At 49.3% G+C, this 21,192-nt stretch overlaps 1 protein-coding gene across 1 annotated transcript; it reads left to right on the forward strand.

Moving 5' to 3' along the window:
* Nucleotides 1-14,179: 14,179 nt before the first annotated feature.
* Lrrc8e (leucine rich repeat containing 8 VRAC subunit E) lies at nucleotides 14,180-19,225 on the forward strand. Its single transcript, XM_036166523.1, is given in 3 exon segments — nucleotides 14,180-14,317; nucleotides 16,792-17,829; nucleotides 17,831-19,225. Coding segments are annotated over 3 exon segments (2,388 nt in total). The 3' UTR covers nucleotides 19,043-19,225.
* The last annotated feature ends 1,967 nt before the right edge of the window (nucleotides 19,226-21,192 follow it).

Below are 21,192 nucleotides of genomic sequence, written 5' to 3' on the forward strand. Positions count from 1 at the left end.
CCCTCGGCTGTATGAGACCTTGTGGGGGGGGGAGAGTAACAGCCAGTCATAGTGACACACACCTTTAATCCCAGCACTGGGGAGGCAGAGGCAGGCAGATCTCTGTGAGTTCAAGGCCAACCTGGTCTACAGAGTGAGTTCTAGAACAGCCAGAGTGAGACCGTGTCTAGAAAAAACAAACAAACAGTAACACCAAAAAAAGAGTTGTTGGTTTTGTTTTAAACTAGGTCTCACAATGTAGCCTTAGCTGTCCTGTAACTCAATATGTAGACCAGGCTGGCCACCTCAAGCTCACAGAGATCCACTGTCTCTACCTCCTAAGTGCTGGGATTAAAGCTGTGCCCACCACATCTGGGGTGGAAAAAGCCTTTTAGAACCCAGTGTGGTTCCAAAGAGACCTGTGTCTTAAAACACACAAATGGGGGGAGGGGCATGTTTACAACAAAACTTAGGGGAAAGCAGACAACCTCCACTGAATCTCCATGGCTCTAGGTAGAGAAGCAGAATACTAAAGGGTAATAAAAATAGAGAAAGTGAGGGAGATGGCTCAGCAGACAAGGACTCTTGTAGCCAAGCCTGAGAACCCGAGTTCAATCCCCCAGGACCCACATGGTAGAAGAACAACTCCTATCACACACACGCGCACACACACACACTCACACACACATACACACACACACTCACCCACACATACACACACACATACACACACATGTACACACACACACACACACACACACACACACACACACACGCGCGCGCGCGCGCACACACACATGCACAACACACACACATACACACACACACATACACACACGCGCGCGCACACACACACGGTACACACACACACTCACACACACACACACACACACACGATAGATAGATAGATAGACAGACAGACAGACAGACAGATAGATAGATAGATAGACAGATAGATAGATAGATTGATAGATATTATTAGAATTTTTTAACTCGGTTGGTTGGGTCCAGCCTACCAAGAAAAGCGGGAGGGGGAGGATGGGAAAAGAAAAGAAAGAAAATCAAGCAGCATTTTGAAATAAGAGTGTAATTACATAATGAGAAGTACTTGATGCATCTGGAGTGGCTGGGGTGGTAATCAGGATGATGTGTAGGGTGTAGGGGGTATCTTGAGAATTCTATGCAGTGATTGTTTTTGAGACTGGTTCTCAAGTAGCCCAGGGTAGCTTCAGACTCCATTTGGAGCCAAGAATGACCTTGAATGCTCCTCTTAGACCCACCTCCCAAGTACCATCACTCTTGGTTTATGAGATGGTAGGGATCAAATCCAGAGCTTCATGCATGCTAAGCAAACATGGTCAACTGAACTATAGTCTCAACCCTTAAGTCCAATATTTATTGGGGGGAGCAAATAGCACATACCACAAGTGAAAGCCAAGACCAGAGGCCAACTTTGTGGAGTGGGTTCCAGGGATCAAACTCAGATCTCCAGGCTTGCCAAGCAAGCACCCTTGCCTACTGAGCCTCCTCCCCAGGCCTGAAATCAATGTTTTAACATTCAGGAAGATGTCATTTGTTGGTTTGGCTCACAGGTCTTAACTAGTTGACTTCCTCATTTCTCTCCTCCTCCTCAAGCTTCGATTAAGTTGAGTATCTCTCAGGGGATGGTAGTTTATTTGAGTGGCCTTCTGATGAGCTTGACTTCCCTGTGTCTAATCATGATCACATTTGTTGGCTGAGTATCATCTACCCGTGGTACTTTCTGCCTGGATGATCCAGAGCCACTCCCAGAACTAGCTCCCTATGGCCTCCACTCCAGCTTACACACACACACACACACACACACACACACACACACACACACGGTACACACGTGAGTAATTCCTCTCTTCCTGAAATTCAGAGGGTTGCCTCTGAAAGGTGTGGCTAGAAGCATGGGGCTGAGCTTTCTCCATTCAGGAGTTGTAACCGGCTGGGTGATGCAGTGCATGCTTGTAATTCCGACTCTGTATGCTGTGCAGGCTAATGGATTACCACTAACTTGAAAGTAGCCTAGGATACATGGTGAGTTTCAGGTCAGTGTGGGATACAGAGTAACACCCTAGACAATGGGCTAGTGAGACAGCTCAGTAATTAAAGAGGCTTGCAGCCAAGCCTGAGTCTGTTACTCAAGACCCACATTCTGAACTCCATACATGTGCTATGGGGCATGGGTGTACACACGTGCAAAAGCAAACACATGGAACAAAAGTTGTTCTGTTGTTGTTTTTAGCAAACACGTGCTTCAGAAGGGCTCATTTGGTCAAAAGCATTTGCCTCACAAATGTAAGGACCAGAGCTCCATCCTTAGAACTCAGGCAGAAAGGCCAGTACAGGTACCCAGCAACTGCAGGTGGAAGGAGGCAAGTGGGTACCTGGAAGCTTGTTAGCTGGCTAGCTTAGCTTACTTGACAAAATCCCAAGGTGATGAGAGTCCCTACCTCAGCAAAAGGTGGAACTGTGACAGAAGATTAACCTGAAAGAAGCCCTTTGTCATCTGGGTTTCATCCCACCGACAGCTCAAGGGCTATCTTAATTACTTAAAATGGATGGAGCAGGTGCCCTGCAAAAGCCCTACAAAGAGTTATGTGGTTCAAGACTCCCAGTTTTGGGCTTTCCCTCAGCTCACTAGCCCACTCCCACCCTCAGGAGAGTTCTCTCCTCAATAAACTGTCTCTATCCCTGTTTCTAACCATGTGTCCTTAGTCTACGTCTTTTCTGGGGACACAAGAACCTGGACACTACGGCAAGTGCTTGAGGGCTCAGGTCCGTATGCAGAACAGAAGCACCCCACAGTGACATCTGAGCTTGTCTTCTGGCCTCCACACGCACATGCCCATGAATATGTACACCTACAGAAAGCTAACAAAGAAACCAAAACAGAGTTGTGCTCATAGAAGGATTCAGAAATGGAAGAAAGAGAAAAGGGGAAACCCTCAAAACCAAATGCCCTTCTTTGGACTCCTGATCCTGTCATTCTGGACCTTCCCACCTCCCAGATCTGCTGACTGTCCATCTGTGTGAGCCCGATTCCCCTGCCTCTTTGGTCACAGGTCCACAAACAGCACCCTTCCTGTGTTACATCTACCTGCCCTGAGGCCTGACCTCTCACAATCTGTCTATGGCCAAGGGATCTTCCAAGGGTTTATTAAATCTGCTCTGTGTTTAACTGGAATTAACTCTCCATGGGCTGGAGAGGTGGTTCAGCAGGGAAGAGTACCCAGCTCAATTCCCAGCACCCACAGGACAGCTCACAAACATCCGAACCTCCAAGTCCAAAGATCCAGTCCTGGCTCCATGGGCACCAGGCATACACGTGGTGCACAGACATATATGTAGGTAAAAAACCCACAGACATAATAACGATTAAACAACAACAATAACATTTAAAAAGTACTCTACCAATGCCAACCAGGAGATGAAGCCAGGCAAGTCAGGGCGCAACTGTAACAACAGCCTCTTGGGAAGAGGCAACAAGGAGTTAAGTTCACTTGAACTCATGAGTTTCATTTAGACATCCTAGACAACACAGCAAGACCTTATTTATACTTGAAGATTTTATAGTTGGCAAAATAGCTCAGCTGCTCAAGGCATCGCTAGCAAAGCTTGATGACCCAGTGACTTGAGTTTGATCCCCGGGGCCCACACAGTGGAAAGAGAGACCTGACTTCTGCAGTTTTGTCCTCTGACCTCCACAAGCACATCGTGGCATGGGTAGAGCCACTTACACACATACCAAATTAGTAAATACAAATGGCATAAAAGGCCAGGTGTGGTGGCTCACGCCTTTAATCCCAGCACTCAAGGGCAGAGGCAGGTGGATCTCTATGAGTTCAAGGCCAGCCTGGGCTACAAACTGAGTTCCAGAACAGGGAAGGCTACAATGTTTAGTCCATTAACACTTGATAAGTTCAGAGAAAATACTCCGTTATTTATCCTATCTTGGTGAGTCCAAAAGGTTGTAACTAATTCACTTTCTAGTCTAACTTGCATTACCAAAACGATCTTTTAATGTCTCTCAACCTTATACACTTTATACCTCTTTAGAAACCTTTGCAACATGAATTCTAATTGGTCTTAATAATAAAAACCTGGAGCCAGATGTCATCTGAAAGATCAGTAAAGGAGCCAGCCACTAGAGAGACTTCTTAACCTCCACCAAATCCTCCGCCAGAAAGGGTTGAGCTCCTCTCTCCACCCAGCCACATCACTTCCTGTTTCCTCCTCCCAAGTGCCGGGATTAAAGGTGTGTGCCACCACTGCTGACCTCTAGTGCCTAGCTCTGTGCTCTGATCTCCAGGAAAGCTTTATTTGTAAAAGCACAAACAAAATATCACCACAAACCCTACGTCAAAAACCAAACAAAAATAATAAAAAGGAAGGGCTGTCAAAATAGCTCAGAGGGAAAAAGTGCTTGATGCCAAGTCTGGCAACCTGGGTTGGATCCCTAGTACACACATAGTAGAAGAAAAGAACTGACTCCCATTGGTTGCCCTCTGAACTACACACACACACACACACACACACACACACACACACACACAACCTGGGGACCAGGGTTTCCAGGGAACCTTTGAGAGAGACAACGAGAGGCAAGCATTCTAAGGTGTTTCCAACTCTATGAAGAACTCAAAAACCCCTTTTCACTGGCTCCTGCTTTGTCCTGACTTCTTATCTCTGCAGAACATATTTTATACTTGTTCCTTTTGGGTGCATGTGTTTTTATAGTATTGTTTAAATAAAAATTTCTAGTAAGTGTTCTGATTTTTGTTTGCTTTTATTTTAATTTTTTAAAAATAGGATCTCACCAGATTGGCCTCAAACTCATACAGATCCACCCTTAGTCTCGTGAGTGCTGGGATAGAAGCAAGTGCCAAGATGCCCAGCTAAGTGTTCGGGTTTTGTTGTTGCTTTTTTGTTTTGTTGTGTATGTTATGGGTGGGTTCACATGCGTGCATGTGCATGTGTGTGTCAGAAGATAACATCATGTCATCCTTGATTGCTCTTTATCTTTATTTTTATGTGTTTAGGTGTTTGATGTATGTGCACCACATGTGTGCAGTGTCCATGGATGCCAGAAGAGGGCACCAGATCCTCTGTGACTGGAGTTACATACAGTCATGAGCCACCACTTGGGTGCTAGGAATTGAACACTAATCCTTTGGAAGCACTCTTAACCACTGGGCTATCTCTCCAGTCCCTTAGTTCGTGTTTTTTTGTTTATTTGTTTGTTTTTTGTTTTTTAATTTTGTGTTTGTGTTTGGGTGGAGTGCAGTACCTACAAAGGTCAGAAGAGGGTATCCATGATTCTCTGGTGCTGAAGCAACAGGAAGTCATGAGCTGTCTGGTGTGGGTGGTGAGAATTAATCTCAGGGCCTCTGCAAGAACAGTATGTGCTTTTAACTTCTAAGCCATTTCTCCAGCCTCCTCCACCTTATTATTTATTTATTTATTTTTAGTCAGACTCTGTCACGAACCTGGAGCACATCCCTTTAGGTAGGGTGGGTATCTGGCCAGCAAGCTCCAGGGACCCTCCTATGTCTGTCCCCCTGGCTACATGGGTGCTCGGGATCCAAACCCAGGTCTTCATGCTTGAGTGGCAGGTACTCTGTCAGCTGAACTGCCCCCCAGTATTGTTTTGTGTTTTTTGAGAGTCTCAGTTCATTGCCCAGGCTGGCCTAAAATTTATGCTCTTCTTATCTGAGTCTCTTTAGTACTGGGATTACAGGCTATGCCAGCATTCCTAGCTTGTTTGTATGCTTAATGTCTATCTAGAAATCAAATGGCAGAGCGGGGGATGTAGCTAAATTGTAGAGTGCTTGCTTGGCATGAACCTTGGGTTTAATCCCAGCACCAAATGTACTGGAGGGGAGGGGGTCACACACACACCTGTAACTCCAGCCCTGGAGAGTTGGGGGCAAGAGAATCAGGAGTTCATGCTCATCCTTAGCTACACAGAGGATTCAAGGCCAGCCTGTGCTTGTAGCCTGGATTCCATCCACACCACGACGAGCCTGGTCCACATGGAGAGTTCCAGGCCAGCCAGAGCTATGTAGTGAAATCCTATCTCAAAAAAGGGGAAGGGACAAGCTCAGTAGCATATTCTTGCCATCCAAGTACCAGAGAGGCCAAGGCAGAAGAATGCCAGCAGGGGTTACATAGAAATAAAGATCCTGTCTCAAGAACAAAGCACGCGCATGCACACACGCATGCATGCACACACACACACACACACACACACACACACACACGCACAATTTTTGGCAAGTTTGAGGCCATCCTAAGCTACAGTATGGTGACACCCTGTTTTAAACAAAGGTCAATAAAACAGGACATTGAAGGGCATAGCTCAGTGGTAGCACACTTGCCTAGCTTAAGGAAGGCTTTAGGTTTGATGTTAAGTGCCAGGAAGAAATGAAAGAGAGGAGAAGGGAAAGGGGGAAACCTACTAAACACAGAAAGGTTTGTTCTTGGGCTTCCTGAACAAGTACTCTGTGCTTAAAGGATTCAATTGGTTTTCAGTGTCTGTTCTGGGGGAAAATATGGGTCTTACTATGTAGCCCTGGCTGTCCTGGAACACTATGTGTGTAACAGGCCCCCAGACCCTAGCACAACTGACTCCATGATGGACGTACCGTTCAGGCCAAAGACACTCAACACATAGACCACACCAGCAGCCAAAATGAAAATAAAGGCCTAACCCATCGAAGTCCATTGTTCTGGGAAAGCCTCTAAATGTGCTGCTAGCCTTGCTTTTCAGTTTCTGTAATCTTCTGTGGTGGACACCCCACAGCAATGTGGGCCTGCCTCTTCCTCCCAAGGGTTGGCTTTTTCTTAGAAAGAAGTCTTTCAGGGCTGGAGAGAGGTTAAGAGCACTGGCTGCTCTTCCAGAGGTCCTGAGTTCAATTCTCAGCACCCACAAAGTGGCTCACAACTATCCGGAATGAGATCTGGTGCCCTCTTCTGGTATGCAGGCATACATGCAGGCGCAACACTGCATAATAAATAAATCTTTAAAAAAAAAAAAAGATTTAGGGTTGAGGATTTAGCTCAGCACTCAGCGGTAGCAAACGCAAGGCCCTGGGTTCGATCCTCAGCTCAAAAAAATTTCTTTCATTTTTAATTATGTATGTGCATGAGTGTCTGTGGGTGGGCATGTGCACACAAATGCAGGCACCTGCAGAGACCAGAGGAAGGTGTCAAGTCCCCTCGAAAAACAGGTGGTGTGAGTCACCAGACACAGGTGTTAGGACGTCCTCTGCTAGAGCAGTACACACTGGTAACTGTTGTGCCATCTCTCCAGCTCCCACATTCTTTTTTTCTGTGTGTGCATGTTCCTGCAGGTGTGTGTGTGTGTGTGTGTGTGTGTGTGTGTGTGTGTGTGTGTGTTGGGGGAGGGCATGTTCACTCTCCTTGTTAGTCTAAGTGGGAGATTTCCCACTGAGAAGGCATTTTCACGGAGAGTACGGTCAAAGCCTCCCTTAGCTGGTAGTGATGCGGCAGGATAGTTTTTTTGTTTGCTCTGGTTGATTGTTTTGCTTTTTAAACAGCGCTCAGAAGCTGAAGATTTAGCTCATCTGGTGGAGTCTAGCATCTAGAGTCCACCCCCAGCACTACATAAACCTGTGTTGTGATGACACAGGCCTGTAATCCTCAGCCTGCAAACCCTCCTGTAATCCTCTCAGGTGGTAGAGACTCAGATGCTGGAGGCAGGAGGATCAGAAACTCAAGGTCATCCACACCTATCTGGAGAATCTGAGGGTAGTCTGGGGAGGAGAGATGGGGTGGGGGGGAAGTAGTCCCAGCCCCCATCCCCCCTCCCTGACCCCTCTGGCCCTGCACACCCATGTCTACCATCAGGCACACCGGGCTGAGGCAAGAGTTTGTCCCTACCCCAACCTTCAACCTTCAGGGTGGGCCACAAGCCTGAGCAGAGACAGTCAGGCTAGCAGCCACACTGGGTTGGCTTCCTGTGGCTGGAAACAGCTCCTGATGGCAGGCCAGCACTGGAATAGGGGTAGTCCTCTGCTCTTGGTCTTCCCAAGAAGCCTGTGGTACCCGGACCTCGACTGAGTTTTGGCACCAGGTGGGGATGCTTAGGAGTTGAAGGAAATGCTTCCCAGAACCACGTTCCGACCGACACCTGCCCAGATGGTGCATCTGCAGGATACCAGTTTGCCCCCACGGCCAGGAGTTGGTGGGGCTGCAGACTTCTAAAGACCCTCTCTCTCGGGAACCTCTCGCCTTGCTCGCGATCGCGTGGCGTGGCGTGGCGTGGGGTCGACCTGGGAGCGACTACAGCGAGGCGGGGCCGAGCCATTCCGGGGACGGGGCGGGGCGGCTCCCGGGCTCCTGGCCCAACCCGCCTTGACTCACCCTCTCCGGCCCGCCTGGGAACTCTGCGGGAGTCCCAGTCGATCCATTCCCTGGGATCTACGAGTTGGGCCCCAGAGTTTCATCCCTGAGCGGTGAGTATGTAGCTGGGGTTGGGGGGCTTTTTCCCACGGGTAGAGATCAACCTGGAACCAGGGAATGGCCCAGGGGAGGATCGCTCAGGTGTGGGTGGCCCCGTGGCCTGTGCGAGCGCAACCCCCACACACATTGGGAACTGGGGCTGGGAATGGGAGAGGGGTGCCCTAACCCTCAGCCGGGCTCCCAGGAGCCGGTGTCCTGGGAACCAGGCAGTCCGGGACAAGTGAAGGAAGGGAGATCAACAGGCAGGCAACGACTTGGGCAGTCTTGATTTACACAGCCTGTCCCAGCAGAGGTGGTGAAGGTAGCTGAGAAAGATAGACAGCTTGTCTCAGTGAGCGCCCTCAAAAGTGCAGAACCCCTATCTCACCAGCCTGCTCCCTAAGGTTCTTACGCTTCAAGATTCCAAAACCCCTCCCAAGTCCCAGCAAAATAAGCTCGGGAAAGTGCTAGCCTAGGAGTCCATAGCTTCTTCCCCCGCCCCCCAAGACTTGCCACTAGGGATGACTTTTTTTTTTTTTTTTTTTTTTTTAACCTCAGTAACTCCCTTGTAAAAAGAATAGGAAGTGAACTTTGAACTTTCTGGGGTTTTTATGTGTTTACATTGTTTGCTTTTTATTTATTGTATATGCATGTGTGTCTACACACTTGCCATGGCACTGTCACAGAGATGAGAGGGCAGTTGTCACAGCTGGTTCTCTCCTTCTGCCTTATGGACCCCTGAGATAAACTCAGGTCTTCTGGCTTGGCAGCAGGGGCCTTTACCCAGTGAGCCATCTCAGCAGCCCGGCTATTTGGGTTTGGAGTTTGGAGTTTTGGTTGTTGCTGTTTTTCTTGTTTGTTTGTTTGAGACAAGGTCATGTAATGCAGGCTTGCCTCTAACAAGCTCGATAGGCAGCTGTCTTCCTGCCTCTACCCTAAGGGGTACAGGGAAATGTGTCACCATTCCAGGTTTTATGTGGTGCTGGGAATTGAACCCAGGACCTGAGCCAGCACTCCACCAAAGAAACAGCATCCCTAGTTCTGACATTGTGCTCTTTAGGTCAAAGAAGTCTTTGCTGTTCCTTCCTGGCCCTTTAGCATATGGTGTGCAGCTGGGAAGGCTGCCCGGGGTTGGGAGCATCCTCTGCCTGGGGTTAGGAGCATCCTCTGCCCGGGGTTGGGAGCATCCTCTGCCCGGGGTTGGGAGCATCCTCTGCCCGGGGTTGGGAGCATCCTCTGCCCGGGGTTGGGAGCATCCTCTGCCCGGGGTTGGGAGCATCCTCTGCTTCCACTTTAGCAGCAGAAGCAGGGCTTAGATGCAGGGAGGAGTCTGCATGATCCTCCCAAGCCTGGCGTTCGGGGCACCCCTCTGGGGTCTGGGTGTGGGTAGAGATCAAAGATTGCCTTGGGATGCCCTCCTCAATGGTTTCTCCATTTCATTTTCTGAGACATTTCTCACTAAACTGGAAGCTCACGGTTTTTGGCTAGACTATCTGGCCAGTGATCCTCAGGGGTCCACCTATTTTACCCCACTGTGCTGGGGTTGTGGACCTAGCCTGCCCTGTCCACTTTACATGGGTGCTGGGAATATCACTCAGGTCCTCAATCTTGCGCAGTGAGCTCTTCCCCGGCTGAGCCATTGGGGTGCTCTCACTGGATGGAATAAATGATACTTTTAACTGAAATCTTCCATGAGTCATGTTCATCCTCCAAGACAAAGGCCCCTACACTTTCGTTTCCAAAATTGAGATAAAATTCAGCATTAGGCTGGACGCGGTGGCACACCTCTGTAATCCCAGCACTTAGGAGGCTGAGGAAGGGGGATTGAAATTTGGGGTTCACCTTGTGCTACACAGCCAGCACAAGGCTAGCCTGGGCTATACAGCAAGACTTTGTCTCAAAAAAAAAAAAAAAGAAAAAGAAAAAGAAAAGAAAAGAAAAGAAATTGAGGAGGGTTGGGGATTTAGCTCAGTGGTAGAGCGCTTGCCTAGCAAGTGCAAGGCCCTGGGTTCAATCCTCAGCTCAAAAAAAAAAAAAGAGGAAAGGGAGAGGGCTCGGGGTGGCTCAGTGGGTAAAGCGCTTGCTGCAAAGGCATGAGGACCTGAGTTTGGATCTCCAGTACCCACATAAAAGCAGGACACTGTGGAACACACTGGTAACTTTAGTGGATTCCACGGCTCGATGACTAGACAGTCCAGCTAAACTGCTGAAGCCTCAGATTTCAGTGAGAAACCTTGTCAAAAAAAAAAAAGAGGATCTGTAAAATAGCTTAGCAAGCCCAAGCATCCGACTTTGATATCCAGAGCCCACATAAAGACAGGAGAGAACTGATGCCACAAAGTTGAAGTTGTTGCTTGATCTACACACACACACACACACACACACACACACACACACACACACACACTTCCTTTCTCTTCACACACACACAACACAACACACACTCTCTCTCTCTCATACACACACACACACACACACACACACACACACACTCACTCACACTAATAAATAAGCTGGAGGGTGGCAGAAGACACCTAACATCAACCACTGGGCACACACACATGCACACACAATGTAAAAAGCATTGAGAGTAGAGAGAGGCATTCTTTCATATAGACTCCCTTGCTGTTTTTCACTACACTTCCCTCAGTTCTGAGTCCCTCCTTCTACACCCTCCCACCAGCTCTGTTCAGACACAGGGAAAGGGGCCAGCCTTGTATCTGCCTGCTAGAATTTAATGGCAGGTTCTGGAAGGGTGAGTTTGAGTCATGGGGTCAGACAATGATAGTCCCTCTGTCTCCCTCTGATTGTGTGTATGTCTGTCTATACTGTGTGTATGTCTTGTTCCTGGGAGCTGAGTAGAGGGCTCCTATTTTCTGGCCTGTGACTTGTGAGAGTGGGTTGGCAGCGTTGGGGAACTTGTACCGCTGTGAGATGGATCATGGGAGGTGGAGATGGGAGTTGACCCCTGCTTTTGCGTGTGCAGTGGGCCTTGAGCAGTGCCTCAGGATCAACCACGGCTGCCCTTGGTGACAGGAACCCAATGTGGGCATTACTATCCCTAGCTTCAAATGTCACCCCTGGATCTCAGTGAGATGCTCTGAGTTCATCTTAATATTTTATTTTTATTTATGTGTTGTGTTGTAGGTATGGCAGAGATTGTTGTGCATTAAGTATTCCAAGAGGCCAGAATCGGATGTTGGGTGGCTGGAGGCTCTGGTGTTACAAGTGGTTGTGAGCCACCCAGTGTAGATGCTGGGAATTGAACTCTGGTCCTCTACAAGAGCAGTGTGTGCTCTTAACTGCTGAGCCTTCTCTCTCTCCCCTCCAGGTCATCATTTCTATCAAATAATGGAAATTGGGAATTTTTTTCCTTCAGTACTGGGGACTCTCTTGCAAACACTCAACACTGAGATACAGCCCCCAGGCTAAGGGGGCAAAAAAAAAGTGTCTTTTTGCAACATGGTTTCATGTAGAGTAGGCTGGCCTTGAGTGCCCTGTGTAACTGAGGATAACTTTGAACTCTTATCCTCCTGCCTCAGACCCCCAAGTGCTGAGATTACAGGCGTGTGTCATTATGCCTAGTTATGTGGTGCTAGAGACTGAATCCAGAGAACTGTACTTGCCAGACAAATGCCCTATCAACTAAGCCATCTCCTCAGCCCGAGACTGTTTGTTTTGATTTGTTTTGTTTTTTAAGCTTTTTCTCTTATTACAAGGGAGTGTTTCGTGAGCATACAGGACCAACTGTCCTATAAAGGGTCTTATTCTCTGGTCAGCTCCTTGTATGTTTCTGATTCAGGATGTCTTGTATAGGAAGACTTAATGCCTGCTCCCTTTCCTACAGCCCCTCCTGCTATCTGGAGATAAATAACCCAGAGTGATAAAGCGGTCTGGTTGTGACCTGTCTCAGCCGAGTGAACAGGCTCTGAACCAGGCTCTGAGCCCCTCATTTCACCCACCACAAACCACTGGGAGAGACAGACAGAAGAAGGAGGCGTGGGTGTGTCAGAACAGGCACAGATACCCCATTTTTGGCCAGAGCCACAAGTAATCAGTACAAAGGGCTCCTAGGAAGCTGTTGATTGTGTCTCTCTCTCTCTCTGTCCCCCACCTCTCTCGAGTGTGCATGTGCGTGGTGTATGAGTGTTTGTATGTGTAGCGGCACCTTCAGTCATGTGTCTTCCTTTTCACTCTCTATCGTATTTGAGACAGACTTTGAATTGAACCTGAGGCTTGTCAACTGGGCTAGGCTAGCTGGCCAGCGGGCCGAAGGGTCCTCCGTCTCTGCCTCCTCAGCCACCGGGATTACACCCATGCACCCATGCACCAGTCTGGCTTTTACATGGATGTTGGGATCAAACTCATGTCCTCACGGCTGCATGACAAACACTTTACCTCCTGAGCTGTCTGCTTGCCTGCTTTTGTTTTGTTGCATTAGACAGGGTCTCTTTCTGTAACGTAAGTGCTGGCCCCAAATTCAAAATCCTCCCGTCTTAGCTTCCCGAGTGCTAGGATTACAGCGCCGGCCACCATACCTAGCTTCCCAGGAACTTGTTTAAGATAAAGGATAGACGAGGCCCGGCGATATAGCTCAGGGTGAAGGCACTTGTTACCAAGTGGGATGATCTGGGTTCCACCCCAAGATCCACATGATGGAAGGAGAGAACTCACTCTTGCAGTTCTTCTCTGACCTCCATACCCACGCCGTGGCACATGTGTGTACACACACACACATACACACACACACACACACTCACACACACACTCACACAAAGCTTGGATGCTGACAGGGGGTGGGCTGCCCAGAGACCCTCACTTTTTGTTCGCCCTCTGCCCTGAGCAAGTAGCTGACTTCCTGGAAGACTGATGTCCTCACTTGCATCCTACAGCCCTGGGTGACTTAGGCCTGGCCTTTGCAATAATGATACCTTAGTAGAAAAGGAAACCAGAGATAGACAGAGTGGGCTGGCAGCCCCGGAGCCTGGCAGCCCAGCCCTGTGCCAGGCTCCAGCCATAGATAGGTGTTACCCTGAGTGTTTTCCAGTTTAGGAATCCTCATGCTTCAGACATTCCAACACATTCCTCCCTCTCGGGGCCCAGGTTTCTTCCTTCTACCTCAGATTCTGGGCTCTAGTCCCTATCTGAACGCTCAGGTGTCTTGGCACATGCCTCCAGGGCTCAGGAGCCTCTAGCCTGGCCACTCCCTAACCCTCCAGGCCCTTAACTAGAGCACAGCCACGCTCCAGCTTGCTTTTCCCCAGCCTGCTTTTCCGGTTGGGGATTGGAGGTGGTGCCCAGAGCACCCCTGTCAGGGGGCACACCCCGGAAGTCTTAAGCCCGGGGACACTCTGGTGGTAGGGTGGAGGTGAGAGGGCAAATAGAGAGAAAAGAATACAGAATGAATGTCACAGGCTTCTTCCTTCAGAGGCGGTGGCTCTAGGGGAGGCCGGAGAACAGCTGCCCTGTGTTTTGACTCTCATGAGTCCTGAGAGGGCAGGCAGAGCAGGATAAGTGGGGGCTTTGGGGAGCAGGAAAAGCTACAAGCCTGGGGAGGAGTGAGTTCTGAAGGAAGCAACAAGCCAGTTCTGGCAGAGCTGGGAGTATTGGGAGCACTGGCCTGTCTGCTCTCTCTGGCCTTTCCTCACAGGCATACCCTGCTCTCACATGTCTCAACCCCTCTTGTCTCCCGACTCCTCTAGGCAGGATGATCCCAGTGGCGGAGTTCAAGCAGTTCACAGAACAGCAGCCTGCATTCAAGGTGCTGAAGCCCTGGTGGGATGTGCTGGCTGAGTACCTTACTGTGGCCATGCTCATGATCGGGGTCTTCGGGTGCACTCTTCAGGTGAGGAACGAGACAGAAAGGGCAGAGCCAGCCACACAGCGGGCAGCCCGGCCCTTAGGATTAGAATCTTAGGAAGTGCCTTCTTGACAAGGGGTGAGATGTGAAGAGGCAGGGCCTCTGTGGCACTGAGCTCTCTAGACAAGAGTCAGAGCAGACAGGGAAAGGGTTGTGAAGGATCTGGGTTTCACTTTGGCCATGGTCACGGCCATGCTAATGACTGGGGTCTGGGGTTGCTCTTTCCAGGTGAGGGGTGAGGCCGGACAGTGGCGAGGATGCGAAGCAGTGGCAGCACACCTTGGCAATGCTCCTCATGAGGGTCTTTTTAAAAATGTATTTTCTTTTATGCATGTATGTATGTGTGCCACATGTATGCTTGGTACCTGTGGAGGTCAGAGAGTGTACATTACGTTCTTTGGAACTAGGGTTATGGATGAGAGGGTTTTGGGGGGTTGGTTTTTTTTTTTTTTTTTTTTTTTTTTTTAGAAAGGGTTTCTCTGTGTAGTCCTGGCTATCCTGGAACTCGCTCTGTAGACCAGGCTGGCCTCAGACTCACAGAGATCACCTGGCTCTGCCTCCTGAGTGCTGGGATTAAAGGCAAGTGTCATCACCACTGCCGGCTGCTGTGTTGTGTTTTGTTTTGTTTTGTTTTTCTGGGTTCAAGTGTTCTTAACCACTCTCTAGTCCCTTCTGCCATGAAGGCACTAGACTTCACTATGGCTGTGCTCCTGACTGGGGTCCTGAGCTGCACCCTCCAGGTGAAGGGCAGGACCATAAGGGAGTGTGGTTTTACCATGGCAACGCTTATAAGTGGGGTGTCTTAACTGCACTATACAGATGGGTAAGGTCCTGCTATGATGATGAGATGGGAAAGTGTCTTCAAGTGCACCCTCCAAGTAAAGAGTAGATCTCTAAAGGGTAGGCCTTGTACTTGAAGTCCTGAAGCTTTTGAGTCACCCAAGAAGAGGGAGAGAGAGCCTGGGCATCTTGGTGAGTGCCTATAACCCTAGTTCCTCTGTAGGCCGAGACAGGAGGATGACAAATCTGAGGGCAGCCTAGACATCTTAGCAAGACTGTCTCTCAAAATTAAAATTAAGGTCAGGTGTGGTAGTATACTTCTAGATTCCTAGCACAGAACATGACTTGGTATCCAGGTTCAATAAAAAAAAAAAAATCACTAATAAAGAAAGTCAAACAAGAGGGAGCCGGTGCCAAAGCTCTCTTACACACAGACCAATTCTGACCCTTACCTTCCTCGTCTCCATCCCCATAAGCAGTGTTATTAAAGTCTACAGTAATATTAGGGCATTTCCCCACCAACACACTTTTTTCTTTCTTGTGGCAATGGGGATAGAATCAAGGCTTCCAACGCTACACAAGGTCTCTACAGCAGAACCAAACTCTCAGCCCCTCACTGGGGACTCTGACTAGAACTCTCCCACTGAGTCCTGCCCACTTCCTCTCTTTAACCAGTGTCTACAGAAGTTGTCTAAAAGTTGGACCCGCTCTGTAGCCCAGGCCTCAGCTTCCCAAATCATTAAGACTATAGACTAGTATAACCAGCCCAACTTCCTTTTCTTATAGATGGAATTTTGTTATTGACAGAACTTTAAAATATTTTTAATTAATTTATTTGGGTTTTTTTTTTGGGGGGGGGGACAGGGTTTCTCTGTGTAGTCCTGGCTGTCCTAGAACTCACCGTCTAGACCAGGCTGGCCTCAAACGCAGAGATTCACCTGCTTCTGCCTTCTGAGTGCTGGGATTAAAGGTGTGCACCACCATGTCTGGAGTCACAACTTAAAAAGAAAAAAAGATAGATGAACTCCTGATCCTCTTGCATCCACTTCCCAAGTACTGTACTACATATGTGCACATAACACTCAGTTTATGCAGTGTTGGGGTGGAACTCCGGGGCTTCATCATGCTAGGCAAACACTCTACCAACTGAGGTATATTTCCACCCTAAATGTCTCCTTTCTGGTCCTATAGGACTCATCATAGCCTCACTATGATTACCTGTGCAAAGACCCTACTTCCAATTGAGGCCACAGGGACTAGGGATTGGGATTTAGTTTCTTTTTGTGGGACCATAGTTCAACACACATACACCCTCACACTCTTTTTTTCTTTTGAGACAGAGTGTCTTATATCCTAGGCTGGCCTCGAACTTACTGTGAAGCCAAGAATGACCTTAAACTCCTCATTCTCCTGCTCCCATCTCCTGTGTTCTAGGATTATGGGTATGTGTCACCAAGCCCAGTTTCTGCATTGGCGAGAATCAAAACTGGTGCATGCTAGGCAGGCACTCTACCAACTTAGCCACATTCCCACCCACCCCCACCCATATTCTTTTCAGATGAAGACAGATGCTGAGGTTTAACACTGAAACTAGGATCAGGGTCTCCCACCCTAGCCTGGTTCTCTTCTGTACAGTTCCCCAGTTCCTTCACTGTCTCCCACTCTTTGCCTATCCCCAGGTGACACAGGACAAGATCATCTGCCTGCCCAGCCACGAACCCCGAGAGAACTTATCAGAGGCTCCTTGCCAGCAGCTGTTGCCTCAAGGGGTCTCTGAGCAGGTGGGGGGCCTCCGAGAGCTGAGTGGCCTCAAAAACAACCTAGATCTCCAACAATATAGCTTTATTAACCAGCTCTGCTATGAGACAGCCCTTCACTGGTACGCCAAGTACTTCCCCTACCTGGTGGTCATTCATACTCTCATCTTCATGGTCTGTACCAGCTTTTGGTTCAAATTCCCCGGCACCAGCTCCAAGATTGAACACTTCATCTCCATCCTGGGCAAGTGTTTTGATTCCCCATGGACCACTCGGGCTTTGTCTGAGGTGTCTGGAGAGAACCACAAGGGCCCGGCTGCTGGACGGGCCATGGTGACCACAGTAGCTGCAACAGGGGCAGGATCGGGAAAGGCAGGTGAAGGTGAGAAGGAGAAAGTGCTGGTCGAGCCTGAAAAGGTGGTGACTGAGCCTCCAGTGGTCACCCTGCTGGACAAGAAGGAGGGTGAACAGGCTAAGGCCCTGTTTGAGAAGGTCAAGAAGTTCCGTGTGCATGTGGAAGAGGGTGACATCCTCCACTCCATGTATATCCGGCAGACAGTGCTCAAAGTGTGTAAGTTTTTTGCCATCCTGGTTTACAACCTGGTCTATGTGAAGAAGATAAGCTTTCTGGTGGCCTGTAGGGTGGAGACCTCAGAGGTCACAGGGTACGCCAGTTTCTGCTGCAACCACACCAAGGCTCACCTCTTCTCTAAGCTGGCCTTCTGCTACATCTCCTTCGTGTGTGTGTACGGCATCACCTGCCTGTATACGCTCTACTGGCTCTTCCACAGGCCCCTCAAAGAGTACTCCTTCCGTTCTGTGCGCGAGGAGACGGGTATGAATGACATCCCAGACGTTAAGAACGACTTTGCCTTCATGCTTCACCTCATCGACCAGTATGACTCCCTCTATTCTAAGCGGTTCGCGGTCTTCCTCTCTGAGGTCAGCGAGAGCCGTCTGAAAGCAACTGAACCTCAACCATGAGTGGACGCCTGAGAAGCTGAGGCAGAAGCTGCAGCGCAACACGCGCGGCCGGCTAGAGCTGGCCCTCTGCATGCTCCCTGGACTGCCCGACACCGTCTTCGAGCTCAGTGAGCTGGAAGCGCTCAGACTTGAAGCCATCTGCGACATCTCCTTCCCCCCAGGGCTTTCCCAGCTTGTGAACCTTCAGGAGCTCAGCCTGCTTCACTCACCAGCCAGGCTGCCCTTCTCTTCACAGATCTTCCTGCGGGATCGCCTCAAGGTGATCTACGTCAAATTTGAAGAGCTCCGAGAGGTGCCCCTCTGGGTGTTCGGGCTTCGAGGCTTGGAGGAACTGCATCTGGAAGGCCTCTTTCCCCCAGAGATGGCTCGGGCTGCCACCCTTGAGAGCCTCCGGGAGCTTAAGCAGCTCAAAGTACTGTCTCTGCGTAGCAATGCAGGGAAGGTGCCAGCCAGCGTGACTGACGTGGCTGGACACCTTCAGCGACTCAGCCTGCACAATGATGGGGCCCGCTTGCTTGCCCTCAACAGCCTCAAGAAGCTGGCAGTGTTGCGGGAGCTGGAGCTGGTGGCCTGTGGGCTGGAACGTATCCCCCACGCAATCTTTAGCCTGGGGGCTCTGCAGGAACTTGACCTCAAGGACAACCACCTTAGGTCCATTGAGGAAATCCTCAGCTTCCAGCACTGTCGGAAGCTGGTCACTCTCAGGCTGTGGCACAACCAGATAGCCTATGTTCCTGAGCATGTGAGGAAGCTCCGTGGCTTGGAACAGCTCTACCTCAGTCACAACAAGCTCGAGACTCTTCCCCCGCAGCTTGGCCAGTGCTTTGGCCTCCGCCTGCTGGACGTGTCCCACAATGGGCTTCGTTCCCTGCCACCTGAGTTGGGCCTTCTCCAGAGCCTCCAGCATCTAGCTCTCTCCTACAACGCACTAGAGAGCCTGCCTGATGAACTGTTCTTCTGCCAGAAGCTGCGGACATTGCTCTTGGGCTACAACCACCTAACTCAGCTTTCACCTCATGTGGCCACCCTCCGAACCCTCAGCCGTCTGGAGCTCAAGGGTAACCGGTTGGAGGCTCTGCCGGAAGAACTCGGTGACTGCAAGGGACTGAGGAGGTCAGGGCTGCTAGTAGAGGACACCCTTTATGAGGGGCTGCCTGCAGAGGTGCGGGAGAAGATGGAGGAAGAATGAGGCCTGCTGGGGGAAGAGGCAGGATGACCCAGAGGCCTTCAGATGCCTCTTCTGCCCCAGCTTTGTCTTCCAGGGGGGAATGTCTAAGAGGCCCAGGAGGAGAGGAAGGAGAGCCAGACATGTCAGTTTTGTGCAGTTCAGACAAGATCCTGGGACTGGTTTGTCCGGGGGAGAAATAGGAGCTGGTGGATTTGGGGTTACAGCCGCAGGGAAGGATTAACTCAGTCTTAGATTCTTAGACCAAAACCACACCTGTGTCTTTGGCTGGCCGGCTTGTCCTCCTCTGAATATTCCAGCTTAATTAGTGTCTTATACAGGAGTGGGGGGAACACATCCCAGTGGGATTTCCAACCCTCTCCAACGACAAATCAGCATACATCTAGGGTTGTCTCCTAAAGAGAGGACACAGGGATTAGTTCCAAACTTCCTTATCCCAACTGTAATGCCAAGTCCTTATTTTATAAGTCCTTTGCCACAAAGATGGGTACTTAGAACAATGATTCTCACATTTAGCTATGTAATAAAGTCAGCCGAGGAGCCAGGAAGAAAATAAAACATCCCACACCCCACCCCTGAAATCCTGACTCACAATTTCTGGGTGGGGGCCAGGAACCTGCTACTAAATAAGTATGCCAAGTAATTGTGATTCAGGTGGTCCTGAGACTGAATAATGGACCTGTTGACATAAAGACTGGGCAGGGACTCTAAGTCAGTCGGGAGAGTGCTTGCTTAGCATGCAGGAAGCTCTGGGTTCCATCCCAAGCATTTCATAAACCAGGAGCGGTGGAACATGCCTATATAATACTCTGGAAGTGGAGGGAGGAGGATTGAAGGGTTGAAGCTAGCTTGGGAGATGCAGCAGAACTTGTCTCCAAAACAACTAAGAATGGAAACCGGAATGTCCACATTCAGGCTCCTTTTCTGGAGCCTTAGAGAATCCCAAGAAGCTAAGCACTGCATTTCCTAAGGAAAAGGCTTATTTAATAGTCATGAAAAACTCTGTAAACAAAGTTAGGCAGTCACAGATCCCCATTAGACTCCTACTGTCTTCGTCAGGGTTTCCATTGCTGTGATGAGACCAAAAAGCAAGATGTGAGGAAAGGGGTTATTCAGCTTACACTTCCACAGCACTGTTCATCATTGAAGGAAGTCAGGACAGAAACTCAAAAAGAGGCTTGCTCCACCTGATTGAGGACCACCAGCCAAGGGAGGGAACCACCCACAGTGGGCTGGGCCCTCCCCCATCAACCACTAATTAAGTGCCTTACAGCTGGATATTATAGACATTTTTCTCAGTTGAGGCTCCTTCCTCTCTGACTCTAGCTTGTGTCAAGTTGACATGTAACCAACCAGTGAATGCACGATTCATGGGTTTCTTAAGACTGGCTACCTTTTTCCTTAGTACAACATGCAGGGACTTTCTTTTTGAATGCTTCCTGTGCAGAGATGCATATCCCAGTGGGTGCTTAATAAATGAGAACTGTAATTCTGACCTCTTTGGTTGTCTAAGCTTCCTATATCCAGGACCAAATGATAACACCTATCTATTAAATCAGGCTGTCTGTTCTGGGAGGAAAGACATCCAAAGGTACTTTTTTTAAAAGGGTGAGGTAGAGACCTCATCTAATCAAGAGAAATTAGGTGGAGTTTCTGCGTAGTTTTTTTTTTTTTTCCCTAAAGAATCCAACACACACACACACACACACACACTGAAGGGAGCGGGGAACCGGGTGGTAGTGGTGGCGCACGCCTTTAAGCCCAGCATTCTGGAGGCAGAGGCAGGCAAATCTCTTGAGTTTGAGGCTAGCCTGGTCTACAGAGTGAGTTCCAGGAAGGCCAGGATTACACAGTGAACCCTTGTCTCGAAAATCCAAACCTGAACAAAGAATCCAATTTCCTCTCCTCATCTTTTATCCTTTTAATCCAAGCCTGTGTCTGGTCCACCCGTAGGTCATCATCAGAGGAGGTCCAGTAAGCTTTTAAAGGCCCATCTGTTGCTTTCAGACTTGTGGCACAGCCTGACTTCCTGGGTTTGGTCACTTGCCGAATGTCCCTGTACAATGCAAGCTGCTCCTTGGCGACCCAGATTTACTGATGGGGACGTTATCCTAGCACCCTTTAAACGACTTAACTCTTCAAGCCTGGCAAGG

This window comes from Onychomys torridus, chromosome 17 (assembly GCF_903995425.1).
Source record: "Onychomys torridus chromosome 17, mOncTor1.1, whole genome shotgun sequence".
Taxonomy (NCBI): domain Eukaryota; kingdom Metazoa; phylum Chordata; class Mammalia; order Rodentia; family Cricetidae; genus Onychomys; species Onychomys torridus.